The sequence below is a fragment of the Struthio camelus genome, chromosome 1 (assembly GCF_040807025.1).
Source record: "Struthio camelus isolate bStrCam1 chromosome 1, bStrCam1.hap1, whole genome shotgun sequence".
Taxonomy (NCBI): domain Eukaryota; kingdom Metazoa; phylum Chordata; class Aves; order Struthioniformes; family Struthionidae; genus Struthio; species Struthio camelus.
In genome coordinates this window covers 72884851-72906039 of record NC_090942.1, presented here as the reverse complement: position 1 = coordinate 72906039, position 21189 = coordinate 72884851, and the positions used below count along the sequence as shown (strand labels likewise).

Below are 21189 nucleotides of genomic sequence, written 5' to 3'. Positions count from 1 at the left end.
TTCCTTCTGTTGTAGCTCTATGGTTCAATGAGCCATCTAATCGTAATGGTTAAAAAGCACATTACTGATTATCCTCTAAACTACTAGAGCCTTCTAGACCATAATCTAGATTCTCAGATGGTATAAACTGGTAAGTTTCCATTAGAGTTTATGAAAATACTCCATTTTATACTAGGTGAAGAACTGGCACCTACTACTTCAAAATGAAGTAGTCTTTTTCATGGATTGACAGTAGAAATGTGTTGACACTTTAAGTATAAATTAGGTAAAACATGAATCAGGTAGAACACAGATTCTGCCACTAAAAAGTCCTCATTAGCTAGACAGAGCAGGCACCTTCCTTTCAAAAGTGATTTTTTACGGTCTGCTGGGCTCTCTCCTGATATTAGAATCAAATGAAAAGGATGTTTGGAGGTTTTCATGCTGCATAAATCTCTCTTACTAATCATGTACTGTTTGTTTGAGGCCATCATTCCTGTAAATATATGAAAATACTACAGGAAACATAGACTGCCAAGAAATCAAAAGCTGCACAATTAACTGAAAATACACCTGTCTCTTCCCTGCACCTCTGTATCTTTGGAGGGAATAAAGACCAAATCCAAAGGCCGCTGAAGCAAATAAGAAGTCTCATAGTTGCTTTCTGCCAGTTGAATCAAAAGATACATGACAAAACCTCTCCATGGGACAAAAAGGTTTTCATTCCCCAAGGTATAAATGCTTTCTCTTTCATCAGGTCCTTAAATGAAGTGTTTCTAATCCACGTTGCATCAGCGTCAGTGAATACACAAAGTGCAAGGACACAGGCAATCAGGATCAAGAACTTTAAATGCTGTTAAGATCAAAAAAAGTAAATACCTCTCTGTCCTGTCCAGAGCCACTGGGCCAGGTAGGTCCTACGCTGAATCTTCCTGAAGTGTTGGTTGAAAGAGCTTCTCCATTTCCACTTTCGTCTCTTACTCCTTGTCCGAATGGATAGTTGTCTAAAACGATGGGATATTGAGCATCTACATTGTCAAAGCCTACCCGAAAATTCAGATTTTTGTTGCCTCTCTTCACATTTGAATCAAATATGTTTGCGACTGGAATTACGCTATTCCTTCTGTAGTTTTCTCTTTCTTCACTATATGGGTAGGAATCCACCACAGAGAAATTTCTGTAATCAGACAGTAAGGAAGATCTGAAGCCAATCCCGGGTGACGCAGCGCCTTGGTACCAGTGAGATGAAGGATGTCTAAGGTAAAGTTCACCACAAGTGACTGGAGGTTGACCACATAACTGCTGCTCTGGCACATTCAAACCAAAGATGTCTGACACGAAAAAATTTTCTTCAGGCTGATGCATATGTGATGAACCATAAAAAAAAAATTCATTCCTGACTTCATCAGCTATTTGATCAAATCCTAGACTGACCTGTCCAGCAGAATCAGAATGGTACATTGAATAAGCTGCTTGGCCCTCAGCCTGCCCTTCATGAACTTCATCTCGTGAGAAAGGCATTCTCCCAAAGTATGCCATGGCTGATTCTTTTCTTCAGTCTTGTTTATCCTCAGGGGAGTTTTACAGCAGTTTCAAGGTCAAAAGGGTAATGCTTCAGAAGTGGAGCTACATACTCCCTGAAACAAAAAAAAAAATAAAAAAAATTAAACCAAAAAATAAGTAGCAAGTTGAAAGTGGTATGCTTGTGTATTTTTCACATTAGAGCTTTCTCCATAGGGTGTAAAGATTTTCTTTATCTGAAGAATAAATATTCTTTCACCTGATCCTTATTTTCAGCCTTAAAATTATCCCTCCCTCCTCCCCCAACCCTGATTTGTAAATAATATTGACAGGGTGTATGGAACAACGGATCTAAAATACTAATTCTCACAATCATTAAAGAAACAATTTCCTTGCTATTCCCATTATTTTACACCTGTAGAGTACATTTATTCTAACATTCGAAAACAGGCTTCATACTGAATGTTACCTTAACTGAAGTTGTATTCATGTCTCCACAGCTTTTTTGTGCCTGTGAAAACTCCCTTATATCCTATCACTTTTTAGCCTAGTGTAGTCAGGTGAAGAAAGAGGTTAAGCAAGTGAAAGAAGGATGAAACAGAGAAGACTTGGCTCTCCACTTAATATTCAAAGAACACTCAGAAAGCTTGAATATGGCATATAAATCAAAGCAAATATAAACCAATTTCAGCTTTTTTTTTTCTTTTGTTTATCTCCAAAGCCTGAAGTTGTATCTTTCAATTAGTAAATCAACAGGTCAAGGCATGGTCCCCTGCAGTGGCTCACAATCATTCATGCTGTACTAAACATGCTTCCTGATATGATTTTAGCATTTGCCAAGTCGTTCTCCCCTGGGTATGGTTCAGATGGACAGCATCTACTGGATACCGCTCCCAGTAGGCAAGAGGCTACCTCTTCCAGAAAGAGAGTTGAGCTCTAAGGACATCATCAATTTTGTGTCACTCGCCCTCAAGGCCCTGGCCTGTTAAATTTACTAGCACAAACGTAGCCTAAAACCAGAAAAGGCATGGAGCAGCAGTACTACACAACATACGCAATTGTGCTGGGGACTTTATCACAGAAAAGAAACGCCTGATTTAATAATTTAGTAAAAAATGCATTCCCTAGCAGAAAAAAAAAATACTACTAAGAGGAAAATTACTCTCAGATATTGCTAAAGCTTAGCACCACAAATAGTTTTTCCAATATGTCCCCAAGATCTATACTGTATTAGCTTAGATAATAGTGCCTTACAACGAAAATCTATATTACAGCAGCTGGTATTCACCACAGCTTTATTTATTTTTGTTTTATTTGAAATCAAATTCTAGGTGACACAGGCTCCTGTCACCCACAGTCAAGAAAGAGAAATGAAATGTTAAATAGGCTGAAATTAATTCTCCAAGTTATTCCCAACTACTCTTTCAAGCACTCAACTCAGTGATTTCACACGTTGTGTGCTTCAGTTTGCTTTTAGCTGGGTTGAAAAAAGCATTAGTGAAGATGCACTAAGCCAGATTACCAAAATTATACATACAACTCTGGCTGAGGCCCTGCACGTTGGACTTCTCTTTCACATTATAAGCCAATTCCTGTACATTTTCCTCAGAGTGAATCCTGCGTTTCACCCCATTTTTGGGGGGCCAAGATGATACCCTTTTTTTTTGGGGGGGGGGGGAATGAATAAAGGTCTTTGTTTGTTTGTTTGTTTACTAAATTGCCATCATTTACAACTTCCTTCACTCCCAATTTCTGCAGCAGGTGTATAAAGGAAAGAAAGGAGAAAAGAGTATTTCCATTAAATCAAGAGAAGAACTTTTACTCTATTTTTTCCCTGGAAAATTTGAATGTTTCAGGAAAAATAAAAGAGAACATGATCTCTCCCTCTGGCCCCACCTTTCTTAATAAAGAATGGCTACATGAAAGCCTATAAGAGAGGTACAGAAATACAATTCTTTTCATACATTTTCAACTGTTTCTGAAATATTTTCTTTGCATTTTAAACAAGCTCTGTGATACTATAATGATATGGAAATGTCTGATAGCTAGTCCTGCTTATTACACCACTAAGGTTTTTATGTGTAGCCTCACATTTCTCAAAATGTTCACGCACACACAAACACACACACACCACCTCCATCTTTCTATATACGAATGTTTATCTCCTGTACACTCCAGACTTTTCAGAAGTGTTGTTTTCCTAGCCGTCTTTTAAAGCAGGTTAGATACAGTGCCAAAGGCTGCAAGGAGTATGGTCTGTGTTTTCTGCTCCTCTGTTTTCCTCAGTGGAAAGAGAAGTCCACGTGAGATGACCACATAACACAGCAGGCTCCCTTCTCTGAGCCCAGATCACTGCAAAGGGAGGTCCAGTTAGATAGCAGAAACATGTACAGCACTGTTTATAGCACCATATCTCTATTATATAGACACATATATAAAACTAACCATTTAGACGGGAGACTCAGCACGTCATGTGGAAAATCTCACTGTTGTCAGACTCATCTGTTAGGCTGCTAGTAAGACTAGCCTCTGTATTTATGCCAACTCCCCATCCTTCTCAAAACACCACTTAAACTTCAGGAAAGGATCTGGCTCTTTCCGAGCCAATATTACTGCATTTGAATCAAGTGAAGGGCACTGACAACCCTGAAGATTCAAAATTCATTAATGAGGCAAACATTATAATGTAAAAAGGTTAAGCTTTAAGGTTCATTTCGTTTGCCTCATGGTTTCTGAGTTCATATTTTGGAGTTTTCTTTTTTCTTCCCCAGAATAAGGAAGATTTCCTTTCCTTTGAAATGACAGCTGATGTTTTCACATAATCACATGGTTCTGACATCTGGGACTTTAAGAGACAATCCCATCACTTTGTAAAATCTTTAATATAAAACAAACAAGCTGACAGCATTACACAATGCTCACAACATGGTAGCTCATGTCCAAGTATACTAAAACACTCTCCTTCCTCCAGCACGTGCATGCACTCTAATATAAAAAGCTTTGTGCACTGCAGGCTCCGTTTTCTTGTTTTACCGGAACCCAGAAGTACACTACTGGGCGACTTGCTAACCAGTAGGAATATCTGTTGCAACCTCTTACCTGAAATACATAATTTGTTAGAAGAATATACAGCCTCCTGTTTCTTCCTGTTCACAGTCACGTTCAGATGACCTACGTGCTTTCAATATCAAGGCGGTGTAATTTGTTCGTCAGAAGCCTTCCTTCCTGTTTAACCGGTTTACTAAGATAATGATTCTTTCCCACATCTTCCTTCAGGGAAATTTCAAACACCAGTAGCAATAAAAAGGTAACACCTTACCTGTTATCCTCATTATTTGAGAGCCTTACTTTTTTCTTAACACGGTGGTAGATGATGTCACACTTACGGGACAAGTATCAAATATGCTTACAATAACAAGACAATTTCTCCATGGAGAAGGCTTAGAAAGATTTGGCTCTCAGGAAGACATCAGCATTACAAAGGCGTTCTGAAACTTTTCTCTTCTCCATCTCCATGCAGCTTCTATCTATCTGCCCCTAGGGGCGCAGGCTCTGAGCTCTCTCTTAGCTCTGCTCACAGGAGAGAGGGAAGGTACACATTTGGCACCGGCAGAGGCGCCCCCTGGCTTTGGCTCCTCAGTACACAGACCTGGGACAGTCGAATGGAGGGGGCAACCTTCCTCATGCTGTGATGCTTCCCAAAGACTGATGACACCTTTGCCCCTCTGCAGAGGGCCTGCTGAAAAGCTGGAGTAAGTACAGTACCAGTCACAGACATATTCCTTGAACTGGAGCAGCCCAGGACTCTCCATAAAAGGGAGCAGCAGAGGCTGCTCCAGGCACAATGCTGAGGGACCTCCCTCAGGGACCATCTGCCTCTAAACTTCATACCATTCCTTAAAAAGCTATAGGCTGCTTGACTGAAGTGGCCATTTAGAATTCACACAAAATCCCAATCCCAATCTGCTCCAAAGTTGTCACAGGCATGAAAATATCCTCACAGAAGGTGAGGGAGCTGGTATAAACAAAACAGTATTTCAATTATAAAACCTTGTGCAGTAACACTGAATGGATTAGAATAAATCATTTACAGTTAATAATTAATTGCAGATATCTCACATCTGATAACAAGCTGAAACGAAGGAAGAATTTGATAAAGCATTATGGGGAAAATTCTGCCCTTCAAAGAACCGCAAAGGCTGTCAATGATGTCACTGTGATTTAAAAGCATTTAGCCAAGGACAAAACTTACTTCAGCTGGTGAAAGGTGATGCATTTTTCCTCATACATTCTCAAACTCTTAAAATGTCAGCTTGCTCCACAAACTATTTGGTGGCATTTATGCTGCACTGTAGCCGTTACCACTGATTACTGTGAAGCCATCCTGAAAGCGAGGAACACACCAATTTTGGGAGCTGCCATTTCAGAGTTTATGGCAGTGCGACTGCGTGTTGTTGCTTCATCTTAAAGTGATTGGACATAATAAAAGGAGGGCGGAGAAAACAGAGACGACATGCACAGAAAGAGTTCATATTCCCAAGCAAGCACAGAAAGCTACACACGTAATGGGAACTGAGCTGGGACATGTCCCCCTCTCTCCCCACAATGATTTCCAGAAGGTTATGAAGATTTGCCTTGGGAAACTGAACATTTTCAGGGTTTTAATTAGGCTTGAAGGTGGTCAACCTTTTTCTGCTTTCTGTTTCCCATCTAAATGGCAGGCGCTAAACCTATGAGTCACTTTCTACCCTAATTCCCTCCTAGAACTACCAAAAACCTTCCCCTGCTCTTTGTCTGGCACCTGGGACATAATCTCTAGAGACAAAGCAAACTGGAGACTCCCTACTGGCATGTTTCCCTTTCTTCTGTTAGATGCTCTCACTGCTCCACCAGCTGGCAGGAGTCTATATTTCACTAAAATTAAAGAAACATCACGTACTTGATTAGCTGTGAGTGTGCATGTATGAGTTACCTCTGATAAAAAGCACAGCTACAGGTAAGGAGCTGGCAAAAGTTTTGTTCTTACACCCCAAGAGGAAATACAGCGTTTTCAGCAAGCTCTGCCTCTCAGTCTTGCTTCACACACGTTTTAGAGCTTCCCCAAACCGCATCCTCCATACACCAGGGATGTGGATAAGGCTTTGAGTATAATAGGTTTGCAAAAGGAACGCAGCAAAATGTTTCAGCAATCGATGGGGCCAGGAACCTAACTTAACACAGAGCCAATGAGGAAAGAAGTGCTCCATTTCATAACAGATCAGACAGTCCATGTTACTGTTCTCCAGTGCCACCTACTGTCATTTCTCCAGAACCGTGATGCAAGAAACAGAGATCACCATGTCAGGCACAACAGCAATTAAGCTTTATGTCTGGCTAAGGAGAATGCCATCATATCTATCATTATCACTGTCAAATATGGCCCCTGTCAGAAGGTTACCCTTTACAAGAAAGACTGATGATGTCTGAGACCCTGCTTGTGGCTGATGCGATATTACTTCTCTTGGATCAGTGCTTTAAAGTACTGCTGCACCAAGGCAACGACAAGGCATCAGCAAAACTGTAATAGAGGTGCAATAGAGTTCTTCCACGTGCTGGTGGAAAATGAAAAACGATCAAGGGCAAGATTTTTTTTTTTTAGTTTGTTTTTAAGCAAGAGATGAACAAGAATTCTGGTAATACAAAGATGTGACTAACAGCTACCCCAATGTTGCTGAGTTTTTTGTGCCACAGCCATTTGTTTCTTTCTAGTTCACAAGCTTCGTAGGGCAGGAATTATGCATTCTTATCTGTTTGGAGAAGACCCAGCACAGTAGATGCTACTAGAAAGAACAAAAGACAACAGCAAGGAAAATAAAAGTGCCAAACACAATACAGTGGTTGCGTCATTACGAAATGGTTCATCCCTAAAGGAGAACTTTATTGTAAAGGGTAAAAAGGACTTTTGAATTCTGAAACCACTCTTCACCTTCTATTTATTAACGGAGAACATATCAGGAAAAAGACAGGGAACAAGGGGGGTGGGGGGCAGCAAAGTTTCACTTTTCCATGAGGAAGAAATAGAATACATTTTTTTAATATGGAAAACATTCTCACAAGCTCTGACACCTACATACAACAGATAAAGTTCCTAACACCCTCCTGATATTTGAAAAATGCTATTGTGAAAGATCTACCTCCACAGTCTGCACACAAGGACTGCAAAGCTAGCCATGACTAAAAGTAGACTATGGATTTTAATCTCTCCTCCTATTTGAACACCTTTTGTACTTTGATCCCACAAAAGCAACAGCACGCTCTGCCATACAGAACTGTTTTTGGAAGCAACAGTGACTCCAGCTTCAAAAGATCAAATTGCTGAGAAAAGTGAGTGCTGAAATGCTGAGAAAAGTGAGTGCTGAAATGGAGAGCAGACTCACCACAATCATCCTAAAATACAGAGTTGAAGACAGACAGGCAGGCAGATTAAAATATACATGTATAAGCCTAATATACATTAGGTGACCCAAGAAAGGAGATTAAGTGCTTCAGAAAAAGAGAAGTCAAGTCACTCCCAAAGCTGAGCAGTGCTTAAAACCAAAGCTTTTTTGTTCAGACTGCTTTTTAAATTTCACTATGTTCTTTTCTTCCATTTCTCTTACCTTTTGTGATTTTTCTGCTATGTTTTCTATTCCTTCCACCTCCTCGTTCCAGTGTGCCTGCTCAATGGGAAATTCAGCTTTGTTATTCCACTGCACTCAACAGGGGTTTGTTGACCTTAAATTGTTCATATCACATACACTGTACAAATAAAAAAAAAAGAACACACAAACAAAAAAAAAAAGTCCAAACAGTCTTGTGATACTGGCACATGGTTCAGATAAGCTCCCTTAGCAACTACAGCAGGTTTTCCAATATGGAAAATTTAGTGAGGTGGTTCATCACCATTCCTGAGACCCCCTCAATTTGAAGCTCACTGTGCATGGGATTTCTGGAGCGAAAGAGGACAGAGAACACTCCCAAAGCACAGAGCTCTGATGAACGTGAGCCTGGGTGACAAAGCCAAGGTGACTTTGCTATTCTAGTCTGACAGAATGACCTCCTGTTGTCCCAGGGAGCTGTTAATATTATCACTGCCTTGAAGAGGACCTAACTTAAGCAGGGCTTTAAAGACAGCTGCTGAGCAACTGCAAAAGCGGGAAGGAGTAACAGTGATAAAGACACACTTGTCCCCCTTGTTGGTTTTGCTGTGAGCTGACCTTTGGCTCACATGATGCATCAGTTCAGTGACTGCTGAAAATTATCAAACGAGTTTGCTTATTATTCCGATGAAGTAGTAGGACTGAAAGCTTTTCTCTTAACGATGACAAGAATATCTTCAGTGAAATCAGTGAAATTATACCAGTGTTGATCCAGCCTAACATCTGAATCAGCTCTCGTGTCTTTATCAAAGAAAACACATTAATAACTGTTCAAGCGTAAGAACACAGGCATCCTAAGGTCAAAACAAAAGCTCGCTTACACAGTTACTAACTTTGTCTCATTTGGCATTTCCAATAAGATGCTTGGTTTATAACTACAGTATTGCACATATTGCAATACTACAACATCTTAAATATTACCGTATTTCTGAATTTTCCCTAACTCTTGCGCCCAGGTAGCTTCTTGCATCTTACTTTCTACTTTAATTTCACTGTCATAATTGCTCACAGTATGACTGAAACAATTGCTTTGAGTATTTAAAAAAAAAAAAAAAAAGGCTTTTACAAAAATTGGTCAGTGAGTGTATATATAATTTCTTAAATCAACTGAACAGCATTCCGTATATGCAATTCAGGAAATAAAGCATCTGCTGAGATAGCTAATTTGGCTGCATACTTAGATTGCCTATGCATACCAGCAAAGCATTCATTATTGTTTTCATTAAAACTTTACCTGCAGCATGAAAGCCAACAACAATTTACTTGAGTTTTCACATAAATAATGCAAAGGTACTGCTTACCTGCAATAACACGTATTTCTGCAAACCGCTATGCGAAATTAAGATCACAGCAGCCCTCCACCACGATTGGACAGGACCTGGAATCAGTGGCTGGCAAAGAGATATCTACTGTGCAGAGAATGTAGTGCTTCATCTATCACCCCAAAGTACCTTCCTCATCAATGGTACCTGCACAGATTATTCTTATAATAGTAACTGCTCTTTGTTGTGTCAGGTCTTCTGCTAGCCTGCACTTGCTATTGGCCATGATGCTTTTGTATTTATGAACCAGGGGAGCAATAAGGAGGACTCTGATCACTTGACCTGGACCAGTCAGGTGTACCCAAAGGGGCTGAGTGATATATTCACACAACAGCAGTTCTGCAGCTCTAAACATACACACGACAAAATGACACCAGAAGTACTGATAACATTGTAGTAGCCATGGCTTTGATTTGTGTTCCACCTTGCATTGTTTTGGGCAGCCCAGCTGAACTCTGCTTCTGCCCCTCTGGCCTCCCCTCCTTGCTCTATCTTCCTCTCTAGTGCAGGAATAAAACGGTGCTCAGCAAGGAGTCTAAAGTCAGCAGCATAATGCTTCATATGAGAAGCATCAGAGGGGATGAATCAGAGGGGAGCCTGTGAGGCCTAGGCAGGGAGGGCAGAAAGAGAAAACTGTGCTACAGTAGGGATATCTCAGGGGAAAACAAGGAGAAGGAATTGGTATCTGCAGTGTTGCTTTGTACAATGATCTCTGTGGTTTGCTGATGTCTTCCAGGGACAAGTCCCCAGCTCACAGTGAGATCAGATCATGTGGGAAGCAATAGCTTAGTAAAGGAGAAGAGGCAAAAGCAACACAGTTCTTCCCACCAAAAAGCCCTTGAAATTCCTTATCCAAAATGTTTCATAGTGTTTACATAGACAGTGATTTCCTGATACTTTATTGGAAGGATAGCTACTATAAAAGAAACAAATAGTACCATTCATCACTATGGCCCATGAACAGCTAAAACCTCCATGTACTGAAGACATGAATGCAGGCAGGGATAGAGAGACTTTTTCCACCTCAGTTGCTGGAGAAAGCAAAAAAGGAGCAAGTTTTCAGATTAGGTATATTCCCTACGCTTGGCACTGATCTCCTGTGACCCCTGCCTCACTAGCCTACGTCTAGCTCATTTCACTGTCATTTGAGGTTCATTTGCAAAATAAGAAACTCAGGTTTAGTAGAAATTTTACACTGAATGCTACGACTGTGTTACAAAGAGACATGTCACAAGTAGCACAACCATCTCCTCTCTTTCCCAAGCAAGTACTAAACTTACCAGATCAATCTGATCCCAAGTATGGAAATACCAGACTGCTCCGTTCAGTGCTGGTGGCATCACTGCGGGAGCTGTCCTGGTACAGAGCTCTCAGCTGGGACCTGACTGGAAATTTACAGTGTTCAGGTCAGATAGGAGCCTGGGATAAGCCTAAAAGCAAAGGAATACAGAATTCACTGTTATTTTGATTCCATGATTTTTTTTTTTTTTGAAGGAGGAAAGGAGAGTTTCAGAATACTCAGAATGGTAAGAAAAAGGGGGGGGGGGAGAGAGAGAGAGAGAGAGAGAGAGAGAGAGAGAGAGAGAGAGAATTTGAATACACCTGACATTCCAGTGTTGAGATGTCATCTTGGAAGGTTGTATACTGTCCTCCAGGACACGGCCTAAAATAAAATATCATGCTGTACCACAATAACATGCCCTTCCTTTGAGGCCTAGTGTCACAACACGTTACAAACAACTGCCATTTGCAACAGAAAGCAAGGCCACAGCAAAATCCTGGTAACAAGAGCTACAAAATGGAGTTGCCTGCTGCTAATGATATCACAGATATGTGCTGTGCAAATATCATATCTCATATGACTACAAATGTTAACATTACTGGGACTGTAACTATACACACAGCCAGAAGAGCTCTGTAGTGGAATTTGAGAACATAAGTATGGTCTTACCTTTGGATCAAAATAAACTTCACCCACAAAACTCTGAACATCTGCACTTACCTCTGATTGCCTCAATTCACTGTGCCATGTCTACATTACAACTGCAAGTACAGGATAAATCCAGACGGCCTAGAGAGAGGCTGGAGCCTACTCATAATGTATTGTCCACGTCCTTTACCATTGCAAATTAGAAAGAGTTATCTCATTCTTCACTTGGTTGAACTGCTTTTATATCCTTGATTCAAGCAGAATTATGCAAACTTTGTGTTTGCTATCAGGTTATAAAGAAACCTATTTTAACTAGGATATGCTTTTCTTAGATGTAAATGCACAGGCAAAATAGAAAGAACTTTGATATTGAGATCTTTTTCCCTTGAGGTTCAAGTATTTTATCATTTTAGTAATATTTCATTTCCTGTTGCATTCACCTCTAAAACATCTCTTGTATTAGCTCCGAGTATAATTTCTTCAAAATTCCTCTGGAGGGCACTATTACCATAACTATACAATTAGCTACAGATGGCTGTAATAGAGATAAACACTAAATAGCCTGGCTGGCAGGAGACAGAGTGTCTTTTAACCAAGACGGCTTCTTTACTGCTGCCTGGGTTTTTACTCTGTTTTAGTGGATATGAAGAATCCTAGCTATGAAGAGAAACAAAATTTAGAAATTATTATCAAAGAGGTTTGTCTCAGAAAAGACATTTTTTTCTTTAGTCAACATCTTTCTTAGCATGTACTAGAATTGAATTCATCCCTCTAAGACTTTTTGCAAAAATGCTACTCACAAAGCACAGCCTGAATTACCAGACTTTAGGCTGGGAAGGGACAGAAGAACCTGTTCTCTCTCAAACAGACTCTTCCCTCTCTCCGTCCTCTCTCCTCTAGCCCTGAAGCCGGACCAGTCTCTGTGAGACCTCCTTCCATGCTCCTCGCATGCACCTCAGATGCCCTGTTCCACAGCGTAGGGTAAAGCAAACTGCTCCTCCAGAATTAGAAGTTTGTCCAGCTCAGTAGCATAAGGAGAGGGAAGGATATCTCAGAGAGAGGGAAAAGATTGTCATGTAGCAGGGTTTCGTACTAGCTGTGTAGTTTTAAGAACCAAGAAGGAAATCGGAAATGAACCTCACTGTTCAATGGAAAAGCCTTGCCAGAAAACAGAAAAAACTCTTGAAAGTTTGGAGAGGTCAATTTTAAAGTGAATGCGCGTTTCTAATCCTATTGGCCTCCTGTGATCATGCATTATATTACATGAGGATCATTTTTATCTGAGGGCCCCCAGACTCTTACAGGGTAACATGGTTGACTGTAACCCACAGAGAGTTCATATTTTGAGGTTTTTTTTCCCCTGCATATCCCGGGAAACACCATAATTAAGTGCAAAAATTATTTTCTTTGCTTTAACTACTTCCTCTATCTTTTTCTTCTATGCTTTGCACGTGTAGTTGTTTCATCTCTTTTACAATTAGACTAAAAATTGTTTGAGTAGCTGCAATATTTGCCTGTGAGTTTTTACAGTAAGTAGCATAGCAAGGTTATAATACTGACCAAGGGGTCTTGGGATCTTATATCACACAGAAGAAAATGGCATTGACATAATAGGTTTTTAATTAAGTCATCAAGCAAAGAAAGTAAATGAGAGGAAAGGATATATTTCACTTATGGTAAGGATTATAGGTAACAAACTGATTATATTCCTAAAGAAGCATCAGCACATATAACTGGAATAAAAACTGCTGGAATAAAAACTAACAGAGGTTTTGAATTAACTTTGGATTTGCACCGATATTTTCACTGGTAAAAAATATGCCTTCCTCTTTTTCATTGATCCCTTACCCATTTCAACTTGAATTCTCTGTTCCTAGTCATCACCTAATTCAAAGTCAGTCTCCACACGTGTGCTGTATTTCAGGATCTTTCCTTGCTCCTGACATCTGCATTGCCACACTGTGACCACTGAATTCTCACAGCTTCTCCTCCTAATCACTAGCCTTCAATAGCATTTGAAGCATTTTGTTTTAGAGGAAAAGATTTTTAAAAACATAAAGAGGAATGACATGAACTTTCCAAATAGATGTAAGAGGGAAAAAGAAATGATAGGTCAGATTTTGGGTACACCAACCTTGACACTGTCCTTTTAAAGTACTCTCCAGGCAGCTTTAACTTTTGCAACCAGCACTCAAGCAGCCAATCACCCTAGGGCCCAGTCAGCTTGGCAGGATGACAGAGGTCAGCATTTCACAGGAATGAACAATTTCTCCAGTATATTGCATTCAGCGCTCTCTCTGTTTTCACCTGTCCTTTAAGTTTAAACCGAGACTATCATAGGTACTGTGCACAGTGCAATGAAAATCCCTCTTTCTATTAACCCGTTGAACCCTTGTGATGAGAAGTGATAACCTGACAATTTTAAACTGAGGGACAGAAGCCACATAAGGGCTCTTTCTCTCCCCCAACCCTCCACACCAGCTTCTTTTTTCTACATACTTTCCCTTTCAAACAAGCCCCCTGCCACCCCTCTCACTCCATCACAGAATATAAGAAAATCCTGCTGCTCTTGCACAGTGCTCAAAATATGCACGTGAGGGGGGCAGTACTTTGACCAAAATCCCCTTTTTAGATTAATATATTCCTTTCTACTTTTGGTGCAATTGGGTTAGAGTAGCACATATTTCACTTTGATGCAAAATATTTTTGGGTGAGGGAGGGAACCTCTAACAGTGACGTGGTTCACAAAAACACGTAGAACTTGCACAATGAGGCCCAAGAAAACTGACTGCAGTAAAACAAAGTGAGTCCTAACCAAAGCAGTAGGCTGTGCGCATGTATTTTAGTAACCTCAAAGGAGTTAGGGTTAAATGACCACAAATCTACAAACTGTAATTGAAGACTTAACTCTTTAGTACTAAAAACCAAAAAGCATTCACCTTAACTGTTATTAGTTGAGTGGCGAACGTCTGAACAGGCATGGAAGCTCAACTATCCACTTAAATCATTTGGACAATTCTGAGAATACACCTGTGTGACTTTGGTTCAAGATCACTGCTTTTCTACCTCCATCTTCCTTGGGAAGGACACAGCAAGGGGAAGGCAAGATAAGGGAAACTTGCACTGTCTTTGCTGTACTGTTTTGTAGCCAGTGAATTTCAGTGTTCTGAAAATTCAAAGCTCACATCAGATTTCTCTGGGGTTGGCTGGGGTTCATCTTTAATCCCACGTGCAATTTTATGAAAAAAGTCTCTTTCATAAACAGTCTCTGGGTTTAAAACCAGTCTCTGGTTTTGTTAAACATAAAATAATTAACAAGATTAGATTAACATAGATTCGTTAACTTAGATTAAGAAGGATAAAATCACAGTAAAAGTAAAGTGTATAATTTACTAACTGCTCTACATACAGAAGGCTTTATGCTGCCATAAGATAATTTTGCAAGCCCTGAAGCCTCATGCTGCTCTGTGCCATTAACACAGCAGAAACAGCTGGGACTGCAAGATACCTTCCATGCCCTCTGAGCTTCGAACCAGTGCAAGGACTGTTATGGTATCCTCTTTTCTACCCTAAAATACCTTTAAGCAGGGAAAATCCAGGAAGAGCTAAAAGACCTGAATTTATGACAAAAGTTTAGAAATCTTGAACTTTGACTATCCAGCTATCTCAGCCTCAATGACATTTAGAAGTCACGGTCACTAAAATTTTAAGATGCACAGGATTCAGGCAAGTCCGTGCTTTCACTGCTGAAAACACTGCTTCGCTTTTTCTAGCCAGAAGGCTTTAATTGGGTAGACTACAGTTAAGCACTGGATATACATTTCTTGAGACATATATACCAAATGAAGAAACCTGGAATTGCAGATGGTGCCTCCTATCTTGCTTAAGCCATCCTGATGCTGGGAAGTCTACAGAGGTCTACAGATAGTGAAGAAAGCTGTCTTGCACTGCAGTTTTTTGATTCAAGCACTTCCATTTTCTTTTTATCGTCCTTTACCTCCTCTGATACTACAAGCTCCAATGAACAGCTGAAGTTCAGTTACCACTTTCTCAGGCCCATATTGCTGAATCCTTTTGTTTTACCACTGAAATATTTGGACAAGGCGAGAGAAAGAGACCCTCTTGCAGCTAAACATAGCTTGTTGAAGAAAAAAAAAAAGCAAACTGCACTACTCAAAATAAGGTTCCCTTTTAAAAAACACTCCTTTGTTTTTTCTCTTTTTTTAAGTGAACATTTTTCAGAAAGTTTGCAGAAAGAAGGGTGGACTTTAAGGACCCTTGTTCCTCCATCTGCCAGAAGGTAAAAGCTTGGGAGCCATCCAGATCTCTGAGGGCTGAATTTCAGGTAGAAATCTCTGGAGCCTGGCCTGAAGAGGATGTTGCTTCGGTGAATTCAATTTTCCAGGGTATTAAGAACTGAGAAAATAGAATAGATGGCAGGCATTCAGGGTGGAATTCTAGCCCCATTGGAGGTTAATGGGGCTTTTTGCCACAGACTGCAGGTCTCCACTCCGCCTTAGACAGCAGAGCAGAAAAATCTTATACAAGATTCAAACCTTTTTCGTGTAAGGCTGAGTTTGGTAGTAAAATGTGAATAATGATACTGACCTTCCTTGTAAAGCTCTTTGTAAGGTGTGGAAGAAAAGCACCATAAAAGAGTATGGTACCAGGGATAGTCCACTGCAAGACTGAAAGAATCAAGACTATTTTTAAAAATTGCTATTTTCAGGGTATTACATCTTTGAAGGGGTTACTCCTAAATCGGTTCTACTTTTGCTATTCAAATCTAATCTGGAGAGGAAAAATAAGCCTTCTGAACTAACTATGGATTTTCATATTCCTTTTAAGTTGGAAGGCACTTGAGTTATGAAAGATAGTCCTAATCCTTGACAATTGCATTTTGTCACATCCTAAACATGGCGTTTTCCTCAGCAGAGGCATAGCATGAAAGCAGAAGAAAAACAGTTTTATATAATGTAAAAGAACTAAGAACTCCCATGGCCAAATGAACAAATAAAAACCACTGGAACTGGAGACTAAGGATTTAAATGCTCTTCTCCTTTTCTCCCCCTCCCCCCCCCCCCAAATCTGCCATGGGTCTTTTGTGTGACTTGAATAAGTCAAATCCCCTCTCTACATTTCCTTCTCACTTGCCTCCCTCTCTCTTTATAGGTGGGGAGGATTTTTAATAAAGATTCATCTCTAAAAGTTCCTGAAAACCTGTCTCTAGATCTTTGGAGATAACTCTTACTGTGCATCTTTTCTCTTTTTTACAGAGGTGTTTTAAGGAAGTGCTACAAAATGATGGTCTCAAACTTCACTGATTTTAGGGTGCTTATGTGACTTGAGGTCAGCCACAAATTAATTGAAAGCAATTTGGCCACCTAAGTAAGGAATTATCATCTGCTAAAATTCATTCTGACCATGAGAAAAACACTTTTGAAATACAACTTTTTTTTTTGATCCTCTACCTTATCCTCAGAGAGAAAAAATGAGGAAGAACATAGAAGAAATCTGTCTTTAATTCCAACTCACACATAATTTCGCTGGTCTGAATATTTCACCTTGATCTCAGTGCTACTAAAACACATTGAGATATAACGATGTCTTAATACTACCAGATGTAAGGAAGAAAGGAAATTAAGAAAGAAAAATGGCAAAAAAGAAGACAAGCAATGCAGAATGGCAATGGATTAAAAAATTAGGAACAAGGGGAAGAACAGCAAATAAGGAGGGGAGCAAAAGAGACAAAGGCATCAGAGTGGGCAGCAGAGGATGTAAAAAGAAATAAGTAGAGAAAGGAAGGAATTATCTAAAGCAGAAGTGCAGTGGAGGCAAAAAAATATTTAAACAGAACAGAAAGATGTCACAGAAATAAAAACAAAGTTGTAGAGAAAAAAAAACTAATAAATCATGGAAATTGAATACAAAAGAGAATAAGGAAAGTAAAGTAGCTGAAGCACTGAAACAGAATAGAAAAAGAGACCACTTCACCCCTAGAGCTACTTTTACTTCCAGTTAGGAGGTGATTTGGGACCTACATTTAATGGATCAATCTCTCAGAGAATTAAGAAAATAAAATAAATTAAAATAAAAAACCTACCTCTAGACTACCAGGGGCTCTGGATAACACTGTCACGAGCTGCCTTTCAATGCCTTTAGGCTTTCTCCAGGCTAGATGAATTTCTCCCTTCTGTCTTATTTTTCCAACACTTACAGCAACCTTACTGTACCTCTCTAGCTGCCTCCTGCACCTTCCTCTCTTTATAGCTCTTTGCATGCTATTTTTCACCTTGTTTTAAAAGGGCAACTGTAACTGGCACTTGTGTCTAACCAACAGTAACCGACCAAAAATGACAGTGTATCCACAAAAACTATAGAACAACTGTAAGGAAAGGAAAACATGTCAGGAAGAAACAAGCCAAGAAGCTAGTGCAATTCGGTATTTTGTCCTTTATACTGCCAAATATTTGGGTATTTCAAAGGCATCTGTAAACAACCTCAGCCACTTATTAAATATTACAAATTTCTTATGGGTCAAAAATGTTTAACATCTTACACGTTGAACCACGCAAACAAACAGCCTTGTAACTCCAAGCAAAATTGATTTTGAGACTTTTTTTTTTTTAAACAGCTTTTCTTTCCAGCATTGCTGTCCTGGCCATGCCCCTGTAGCCCCCAAAAAGGTCAGTCAGTAATTAGGATACAGCTTTAAACTCTGCCACCAGGTCCATAAAACTGGCTCCTATTTCAGTACTGAAATATTTGGCTGGAATGTAGAAGTCCTATGGCCATGACCACAGTGCTTTTGAAAGTGGATTTGACTCTGTTGTTACAATACATCATTTAATTTGAACTACAACATTTTGCAACACTTCCGTTTATTCATCTACAGGTTCAGCAGGCTGCTTTTGCAGAGTAAGCCCTTAGTAAGGAGGCCTGTTAGCTAGGCCCTTCCCACTCCACGCTTTGCTGAGAAGAAAGGAAAGCCAATCAGACTTGGAGCACTAACGAAGCACTTCAAGAATTAATGGTATGTCTGTGAATGCAATGCAGTAAAACAATACTCATTAGATCTCCTGATTAGCAGCCCAGAAAGGCAGCAGCCGTCTTCCTGAAGAGTGACACGTTCATGATGCTTGTAGTTTAGGATTTTGAGCTAAGCCATGCTATACCAATTGGCACAGTGTACTAGTGTAGCTTTAACCAGCACACTGTACTTAGTAGATAACAGGGTAGATTTAAAGGAGAGGAGGGTAACTAATAAAGACTTTCTCTGCTCCTTATATAAAACACATATCAGGGAGGCTTATGCTGGGACACCGCACAATGCGGGTGAAGCTACTCATTTAGACCAGTGACATCTGTTAGGCACTAATACAGCAAAAATTTGCTTCTTCCTATGTGAAAGCAGCTTTACAAACAGAATAAAGTCTGTTTTGGTCCCTGGGCCAAGTTCTGGGAGCACAGAAAGGCGAGTGTAGGTTTTGAATGTAGGTGAACTTGTACGGTTCTCATGGTGAGGGCCCCTGGATGGGGATAACCACGGATTTTTCAACAATATCTCTGTTCACTTTAAGTTCTTAATCTTTCAAAATCAAAACCTTTTCTGGGAATTTATAATTTGTTACAGTATTCTTTTTCCACTAGAAAAGTTTCTAAACTCTATGATTGGTTTTCTGGTCAAACACCCTAGATGAGAACATAGTGCCCACTGATTCAGCGTACGAACCGACTACATGGTCTCATTCTAGGGGACTATCCTCTCCCTTCTTTTAAAGCAAATAAGGAAACAAACAAAAAGTCCTTTCAACTTATTTTAGAAAACTTCTTTTGAACAATTTCACATGAAGCAAGCATTTTCTGCTCAGGTTCACTATCAACCAGAAAGGGACCGCAGCCCTGGTCACCGAACTGAGGGTTAAACAAGAGAAAATCCAGGCAAGTGAAAAATTACAATTACGATCTGTAAAATACTCTGACAGCTGGACACTAAGTAGGCCCCAGTACTAAAAATCCAAGAGGAGAGGCCAACTGTGCAACAAGAGCTGATCAGACCCCTTGCCTGACAGCGATGATTCACTGGCTGGCTTTTTCTCACAAAGAAAGCAGGCATGCAACACCCACTCATACTGACTTCTGCTTGTGTTGCTGAAGTTGTACAGCTGACCTACAGACGGCCTCTGAGCTAACACTGTTTAAAAAAGGAACTTCAAAAAGATTACAGTTTTCTAGTTGCAACACACCACTGAACCAGCAAAGCAATGGACTAAGGGAACTGCCAAGCATGAAAACCAACCATTGCTAAAAAAAAATTCATCTAACATAGCAGAGATGGAAGACCTTAAACACCAGGAGCAGTAGCTTTTAAATTCACGCAAACCAGACTTCTCATAGGCCTTTAATAATTACCACATATTTACCGTCTACTATCTCCACGTGAACTGAGAAGCAGCATCTCCTCAGCATAGGTGATGTAAATCTAACCTCCCACTGTAAACTGCTCTCCGTGGCTGTCAGAAGAAATAAACATCTAGTCAGCTGAGCACCAGACAGTACTCTCCTCTCTGTCACTGGTTTCTCTGATCTTGAACACCTTTCCGCTTGCATGTCCATGCATAAGTAATTTCCAAATTAGCTTCCAAGTTTTCATAAACATGAAAACTTCACACCAAGAAGTGGTCTGTAAGTGTATTGTGGTAGCGCAATTTTTCTGTACCTGAAAATCTCACTAGTCTCTAATAAGTGTGTTCGCACACATTAAAAATGCATATGGGTTAGATCTGGCATTGGGCTTTAAAATACTAGTAAAAAGGATTATTTTTTTTTTTTTTTTTTTTTGGAAAATAAGGGCTGCCCTGTTATTAACAGCGCTTTAAGCTCCTGTAAAACTTAATTCTTACGAGATTTGTCAGAAGCGTAGTGGAAGGCCCAGTACTGTGGCACAAAACAGGTCCCAGAAACAGACTTGTTACAGCAGAGGAAATCATCAATACCTAATAAACAGAAAGGGCAAAACTGAGGCACAAGTTCAACAAAGCCCATCAGTGCACACCATCCCTGTAACGCATACTAAGGTCAACAGGACTTGGACACTTTCGTAAAGTGATGCACATTTCTCAGCTCTTTGCTCAACAGGGGTGAGCTGGTCCCCATTCCAGTAATCCATTACAGTGACAAAGTAGCTCTTATTATACCCAGCAACATGCATGACAGCAGCAAGTGTTGAACTGCAGCCAAATTCTGTCTCTAAGTGAGACAAAATCAGATCCTGGAGGCTAATCAGATAAGGATCAGTGCTCTGTGTACACCTATTCATTCATCAGAGCACCGAGTTAAGTGCAGAAAAAATAAAGGATATAAGGTAAATATAAGGGAAAAAAGCCTCCTTAAATATTATTAACGTTCTAGCAATTTTGAGAGAACTTTGAGTACCTATTGTCATTGTCAATAGTATTTTTCTGAAGGTGCTGTTCTCCCTAGAACAATAGGGAGAAAAAGAGGTGTTAAAGCCAAGCTATTAACTGCCTTTCACTCAAGTCTCATTCTGCAAGAGAGTGCTTTCACAATAGCTTCAAGAGGTGAGTTTACAATTGTAAATAAGACTTTCTCGGTCATGTTTTCTACACATCTGTATTTGTTGCTGTAAACTACTTAAGGTAGAGACTATTATTAATGCTAAATATATTAAAATTCAAATCAAATAGCAGAAAGGAAAATAAGCAACAAATTAAACTCACAACCAACACTGCATTGGAAA

General features: G+C 39.9%; 1 protein-coding gene across 2 annotated transcripts in view; it reads right to left on the bottom strand.

Moving 5' to 3' along the window:
- The window catches only part of PIK3C2G (phosphatidylinositol-4-phosphate 3-kinase catalytic subunit type 2 gamma), a 307338-nt gene that overhangs the window by 204962 nt on the left and 81187 nt on the right, over positions 1-21189 (bottom strand). Inside the window, exons 3-7 of one of the 2 annotated variants that reach the window (XM_068948368.1) lie at positions 10780-10929; positions 9479-9568; positions 8139-8277; positions 5753-5884; positions 859-1616 (exon numbers count right to left, since the gene is read on the bottom strand). In XM_068948368.1, the coding sequence (XP_068804469.1) occupies positions 859-1518 (660 nt within the window). In that variant the 5' untranslated portion in view covers positions 1519-1616; positions 5753-5884; positions 8139-8277; positions 9479-9568; positions 10780-10929. Of the gene's footprint in view, positions 1-858; positions 1617-5752; positions 5926-8138; positions 8278-9478; positions 9569-10779; positions 10930-21189 lie in introns of those variants that run through there. The other variant, XM_068948374.1, reaches the window with a different exon arrangement.